At 37.1% G+C, this 7,787-nt stretch overlaps 1 protein-coding gene across 1 annotated transcript; it reads left to right on the top strand.

The window, feature by feature from the left end:
• The first annotated feature begins 2,840 nt into the window (after positions 1 to 2,840).
• Positions 2,841 to 4,920, top strand: LOC128674155 (uncharacterized). Its single transcript, XM_053752531.2, has 2 exons — positions 2,841 to 2,943; positions 3,039 to 4,920. The coding sequence occupies exons 1-2, from the start codon at positions 2,929 to 2,931 to the stop codon at positions 4,722 to 4,724; spliced, it is 1,701 nt and encodes a 566-aa protein (XP_053608506.1). The 5' UTR covers positions 2,841 to 2,928; the 3' UTR covers positions 4,725 to 4,920.
• The last annotated feature ends 2,867 nt before the right edge of the window (positions 4,921 to 7,787 follow it).

The following is a 7,787-nucleotide window of genomic DNA, read 5'->3' as shown; positions in this document are numbered from 1 at the left end:
CTCAGATAAAATATACACTTATGTGTATAATTTACCTACTTCCTCTAGAATCACACTGGCTGTTGGTGGAAACCGTACAAAAATCCGTCTGGTGGTTTTTGAGTTTATCGCGTTATACAGACAGATAGATGCAGCAGGGGGACTTCTTTTTATAATATTTAAGGACAAGTGTGTAATACAATAACTAATATTTATATTTAGTTGATGATCTGATACAGCTGTACAAGGTGTACCATAATGACAAGAGTTTTTTCCGTATGACCGTTATTATGCCTTATCTGTATGTTTGTGTATTGTAGTGTATGCGTTTCTTGCCCCTAGATGGCGGTATTCGTAAAAATCACGGCAGATGCCGACAATTTGAAAGAATTGCCATGCCCCATTGCTCAGTCGCGCTCCGTTGCGACGATGCACCACCTTGTAGGTCTGTCATGCTCCGTTGTTTTCAGATTTTGATAATAAAATGCCACTAATAGTGGCAAAAAAGTAGTTATGTGTGTTTCATTCCACGTAATTACCACGACCCTCATCTATGAGGAATACGACTACAAATAATTATAAATTTTGGTATAAATAAATCTTGCTTACTAGAACGATACAAATAAGGGCTACAAACGCGCGATCGTTGAGACACCCAAACGTTCTCCCAAAGTGGAATGACGGATGTTAAATAAGCTAATGTGATCGGTTGCGCAAAAACATTTCCTCCTTTTTAGCAATCGAGTCTAAGCGTACTTGTTTACTTACTAATGACTACATCAGTAAGTAACTGGGCCCTTGGTCTTGTACTAATACAAATAGGTGAAATACTGAGATTAAATTATACAAGAATGGCTTGTGATACTACCGACTAGACTCGATATAACAGTGAAGAAACAAGTTAAGAAGTACTACTGCAGGGGATTGGGTTCTGGATTCCATTTCTGGCACAAAAATAATACTAATCAATCGTTTTTCTCTTTATGGTATTATTGCCGTATTTATTAAGAAAGTCCACATTTTACCGTTGGGTGAAGTTCGACATGCGGCAATGGATATTGGACTTAGGCCCTGTATGTAAAGAAGGAATGTAGCTTGTTTTAATAGTACTGAGTTTAAAGTATTTTAATGTTGTTCTCACTACTACGTCTGAAATACTTTTTCACGCCTTTTTATAAAGTAAGGGCATACTATGCTGATACAGGAAAAAATCCAAAAATTGGTAATTTATACTTACATCACATAAAATAAGTTATATTTGTAACTAGTTTCGTACAAAATGAGTGCATACGCCCGCTTTCCACCATTCCCACTAGATGGCACTGTGCCTTTTTAGATCTGGAGACCCTTATACGAGACAACTAAGGGACTAATTTTAGACTTTTTTTAAATTAGTGACATAGTATAGCCACTCACCTTAACTTAGCTAGTATCAAACATAGGTTATACGTTTGACCTCGGGGCATTAACCGTTTTTATTTAAAATTTCATCAAAATCCAAGCAAGCGGTTTAGTTATGCAAGCTTGACAGACAGACAGAGTTTGGCATTCGCAAATTACTTTAACTAATTCTATTTGCTTTACGAAAGTGCACTAGTAAATCTATATGTTACGATAGATGACAAAAACCCTGAAACATTAAATTACCTAACAGTGGAAGATGATCAGATAATGATTACGACATGGGTGTCCGCGTGTGCGCGAGAGAGAGCGAGGAAAGTGATCGCAGTTTGGTAACGAAGGACGAGACTGGCATGCGTAACTACAAGACAGGGAGGAAATTAGAACAAAATATATTTTATTAATTGGTTTTAATTTTTATAAACAAATAGTTGATGTGATATACCAGAATTAAATAATAAAATCTAAAAGACTTTATTAGGGTCTATAAGTGTGATTTTGAAGTCATCACTAATATGCATATTAATTAATTAATATTTATGGTTGTGGATGTAGCTGATATGAACAATTCAACTGCAACAGTAGACAGTTTGAAGAGAGCCAACATTGTTCTTCATGTTACTTTTTTATATTAGATACTACTAAATAGATAATTTTTGATATACCATTAAAAGAAGCTATCTCTAAAACCTGCCATCAATGTTAACCGACGTGCCTATTTATTTTATTTGAATTAATTAATATATTTAATCAATGAGCACAGTTCTTTATGAATTAGTCAAATAAAATATACCCTGGTGCATGTACCCTTAACGAACAATTTCTTTTTCATTTTCACTGCACAAAATTCAAAAGGATTTCAAAGAGCAAAAGTTATCGGTGTTTAAAAAAAAATTTAAAGAACTATCTATTGGAACGAAATGAATATGAGATAGAGGATTTCTTTAAGTGACAAGTTTTAAAACAAGTTTTTTTTCTTTGACAAGTTCACCTAGTGAGCATGCTATGTAATGTCCTTGTAATGTATATTGATATTATTTCTTGTTAATTTAATTATTTATCCGAATTTCAGATACAATTGTAAAATTGGTATTGAATAAATAAATTAAATTGAATTGAATGTATATTGTAATACACGATCCTGAGTTCGGTACTGCATTCACTGGTACAATTTTCTCTGATTACGTTTTTCAATTGATTGGTATGCGTTAGCGTCCTCATGTTACGGGAATGACGCTAGCCTACGTGCCCACTGCTGCGATGCCAAAATATGCTTCTCGAAAATGAACTCTAACTGATTGAAATACGATTAAAATTCCATTTCAAGACCTGACGTGAAGAATTCAGATAGAATAATTTGTGATTGTCGACGAAAGCATGATCACATAAGGACGAAGTTCGATGTTAGACGTCCGGCTACCCCAAGTGAAACTTACAACGCTGGCTACATACAAATGTGTTGGACTTTAAGTTATAAGTATAGGTGCTGGTGGGCGATGACTCTTGGTTACACAGTGGCTATTGTGGCGGTTAGGCGACAGTGCCAACATGAAACTAGCAGTAGTAAGTATCGCGCGGTGAACCTCAAAGTGCAGTGACAGTGAAAAGTGACAAGGACAGTTCTGTATTTATTAAAAATGGTGCATCGTGCATTTCAGATCGCGGTGGTGTTGTGCGTTTGCTTGTCAGCGTCAGCAGACGTTGCACACCTCAAAGCAGCCAAGTCTCGACTAGCAGCCAAGTTGATAGGACACGCCAGACATCACAAGAGAGGCATTTTGTCACCCGTGCCGACCTTCAAACTAGGACATGATATCCCACTAGTTACACATTCAGTTGTGAAGCCGTTCGTGGTGACATACCCCCCGACTGCCTCTGTGACCGCAGTGAAAGTGCCACTCGTACATCCCTTCGCTCATCGATATCCAGTTCCAGTAGGTCATAAAGTGCCAGTACCCCATCCACATTATGGGTTGAAATTCCCACATACAAAACAAGTACTTGTACAAAAACCTGATCACCACTTCCATCATCACCATCACCATCTGGAGCCTAAGCCTTTGATCCCAGTTGTGCCCGCAGATCCCCTTCCCCCTACCCCACTAGTACCTGTCGCACAACCAACTGGTACTGTTGTACATCCAATCCCTGCCCCACCACCAGTTGTCGTGCGTCCTGAATCAGTATTACCTGCACATCATATACCCGTTGGACCACCTCCTCTTCAATTGTTACCCCAAGGCCAGGTGCATGTTAAACCTATTCTCCCCGCTGCTACTGTGGCACTTCAACCAGCTACAATTCCCCTTCCTCCGACTCCTGTTGTACCAGCTCCAGCTCCGATAGTTCCATTGGCTCCTCAATATCCTTATGTGATTCGTCCAGGCGGTGCTGTTCAAACTTCTTATTTTGCCACCTATCCCAGATACCCGCTGTTGAACTACAATAGTTTATTCCCACTATCGGCTCCAGTGGCACCGGCTCCTGTTGGACCGTTGCTGTATGACCAGCCAACGGCACCACATTTGCACTTTGTCCCACAAGCGGCACCAGGGGCGGGTGTTCATGACCAACCAGCTCCAACCGTTCATTTGGAACCGACTCCCACTTTGGTGCACCCTACACAACCTGTACCCCAACCCACTCTCCACCTTCACCCTACTCAGCCAGCCGTTCACCTGCATCCCGCCCAGCCGGCAATTCATCTTCAACCTACACAACCGGCTCCGATTCCATTTGACCACAACGGTTGGTCTCCAGTTCCAGCTCAGCCCCACGATATTGGATCAACGCAACATACAGAAGCCCACTTCCCCCAAGCGCAAGATTCCCACCACTTCACTCAGCAGCAAGGCACTCAGGTATTCGAGCAACATACGGGCGATGACCAACAATATCATGATCTGCATAATCTGCAACATCACATACAGCAGCAGATAGATCAAGCTCAATATGAACAGCATCTTAATAATCAGCACCAGCTAAGTCAAGAGTACGGAGCACAACACCATCTCAGTCACGAATACGGGCAGCCGAATCAGGACTTTTCGCATGATTATTCTCAACATGGGCAGGATTACTCCCAACATGGACAGGATTTCTCTCAGCAAGATTTCTCACAGGCTCACGAATACGCACAACACGCCCAAGATTACGCTCATCATGAACAGCAATATAACCTGCAGCAACCTGGACAAGAGTATGGAGTGCCACATGCTGAAGGAAGGAGTGAGGATACTGCTTCGCCAGGAGCTCCAGAAGGGGAAGGAGATCAACGCTATCAGACACAATTCCCCTCAGGTCTACAGCTGCCATTGGAAAGGCCACTCGATCACTTTCGGTAACCAGTCGAACTGCCTATCGTACTCATCTCGTCAAATATTGTGATATGACGAATGTTGTGAATTGTAAAGTAGTTATGTAAGCATTTCTTAGTCTAGCTCAATTGTAAATAACGTACCTATGATAATTTAAGTATTTATTGATTAATAAATAATATTAATTGTTTTGTAGTTAGATGATTTTGTACGTTACCTTACAATACATGAAATAAATTATTTATTTTATTTGATAATAAAAACAAAGTTTCTTTTACATCAATTTGTTCAACATATAATTTGTTATGTTCTTCATATATTATACTTCACATATTATAACTGAAATACATACGAAACAGGTGTCTCCGGTGCCATACTCGTACATATAATTATTATATCAGATACAGTGGATATTTATTCAATTCTATCTAAAATCAACTCCCACCACGCCTTTGAAATAACTAAACTAAACATCCAATTTCCCTTACCTTGCTTTCATTCAGCATTTTAATAATACCGTCAGTATTTTGTGGCTTTTGAGAAATTGCTATGTTATAAAATTTTACGTGAAATTGTACCTATGACGGTCTAATTTCTGAATAAATAATTGTATTTACTGAAAAAACATAAATACTTAAATATAATATAACGCTAGTGTACAAATAAAATCGTTTGATGTCCAATTCAAGTAGAACAAGGAAACTTTCTAACGAATCACCTCGTACACTGGATAGCTTAAGGATACATAACCCTATAATACAAAATATTATCTATATCATTAAAGGCGATACTATATCACAAGTTAAGCTAACCGTGACTTTTATAGCAGACAGGGTGGGGCGAATAGTATATTTTTTTGATACATTTAAATAATAAAACTTTAATATTTAGGTAAGTATACTCGTACCTGCAGAGTTCAGAATTGAAATCATCAACACTTCGACAAGAAGAAGAAATCTTAGCTTTTAGTGTGCCCTACATTTCTAAAATCATAACGTGACGTGTTGTAGTGTCGCAACCACCACCTAGCACTAGTAGCCGCTACACGCCACATGTCCGCCACAGATGTGGGCCACACGTGTGGCGATTTGCAGATACATTTACTTAGGTGAATGGGTGTGTCTCACACCCATTCACCCAGTGCACTATTTCTAGGGCTGGCGAGCTCAATTTTGTTTCTATTTCTAATAACAATATTTAATATTCCCGTGGATTGTTGACAATAATAAAGAAACTAATAATCAATGAAAAAGTAATTTATTTACTAAAAGAAATTGAATCAATATATTGTAATTAAGGACAAGTCAGCCCCTCTTCGATTGTTGAGCCCGTATGCGTTCTTAATTGTCTCTATTATATATAACAAAGATCACATTAAGGATGCAAATAAAGTATTGAGTATTGGTATAAAATATACGTAAGGGCGTATTCCCACCGCTCAGTCGTACTCCGTTGCGACGACGCAGTACGTTGCAATTCCGGACGAGCTCCACTATTTTCGTACTCAGATGTCAATCGGCAATCACCACAAAATATATTTAAGTATCAATTTTCTTCCTATTTATTTCGTCTGCAATTTTAAACATATAAAATTGTTATTTTTAAAGCAAAACAACGAAATTACATGTGTTCTTTGGCTCAGTCAATCACTATATAATACATCGAAGAATCAATATAATATATCTACTAAAGTACTGATAAAAATGGTTTTTTTATACTATCTTATGGGAAGTGGTCACCGCAGCCGCCTACACAACAGGGTTGTTACATGAATGCAGAACAAGTTTCATTCACATCAACGATATTTTTGCATAGGGTCTCGATTTAATCTGGCTTTTTGTGAGCCCTATGGCATGAGATATCTTGGTTACACTCGCCGCCAATGCTCGTTGGTCGTTGCACTTATAAATATAAATCATTGAGTGAATGCGGCACCGTGTGGCACTGTGGGAATTAACTGTACTTAGGAAAATGTAGCATTCTTTACTTTTATGTAACAGTTATGACAAGGAAGGCTATCATTACCAACGTGTTAATATGTTACTTTTAAAATTACAAACAATAATAACAATTTAATCGAATAGAATTTAGGTTTTTTATACGGCCAGCATTCAATGTTGGCTGTATAAAAAAAACTAAATTCTATATTTAAAAAAATATTTTCAATGATTCCCTGCGCTAACGACAGTCGGACTTTTAGATAGATATTTAATATTTTAAATTTGGTTAAGAATATTATTTAATGGAATAAAACTGCCACATTAATGGCGCTTCACGAGGAATAGCGTTATATCATAACAGAACTGACCTACAACATCTTGTTAGCTAAACTAATATTAGAACCATATTAATACTAATGAGCAAAATTTATACTCATGTGTCTTTTAAGTACTAATTATAATCGCACTTACACCTTGTGTGGTAAGTATGTGATAATGATAGAAACTTTTCTTTTAGTAAGTTTAGAAGGGAAATAAAGAGAAAGAACGATCGAATAATATGTACCTACCTATTATCCGATATATTTCTTTTATTCATTTGAACAACAAACAACAAATATTAAAAATGATCTTATAAAGTCAAGTCTGTACATTTCGTAATTTTTCAAATGTGTATATACATCTCTCTCTCTCTCTCATCTTTGCATATTCTCGGATACATTTTGAGCTGGAACGCTCAAAAGTCCAGGGTGCGCGTAAAAAATAACCAATATTTTTTATGATTTGGCTTCGATTTTACTTGCTTGACGTCAATCCTCTTTAGGAATGCTATTGTAGTCTATTAACTGCTAAGGCTAAGTGTCCTTTGTTCGCATGACATCCAGGAACGATATCGAATGACCCTATTCTGTATGTCAATACGTCGTGTTTATTTTTGTGCAGGAAACTAAATACCTATTAAAGTGAACACCAAAGTAAATTCTAATTAGTTGGAAGTTACTTTAGTAAATAGTATAATATATTTTAATACTATAATAAATACATTTACTTTCACTGTTCAAATCAATTAATAAATATGCAAAATTAATGGCAATTATATGTATTGTATAATATGATATCTATATAAGTAACCTATTATTTGTAAATTAAC

The sequence above is a fragment of the Plodia interpunctella genome, chromosome 12, assembly GCF_027563975.2.
Source record: "Plodia interpunctella isolate USDA-ARS_2022_Savannah chromosome 12, ilPloInte3.2, whole genome shotgun sequence".
NCBI classification, from domain to species: domain Eukaryota; kingdom Metazoa; phylum Arthropoda; class Insecta; order Lepidoptera; family Pyralidae; genus Plodia; species Plodia interpunctella.
The sequence above is the reverse complement of the archived record's forward strand: the minus strand, read 5'-3'. Positions and strand labels throughout refer to the sequence as shown.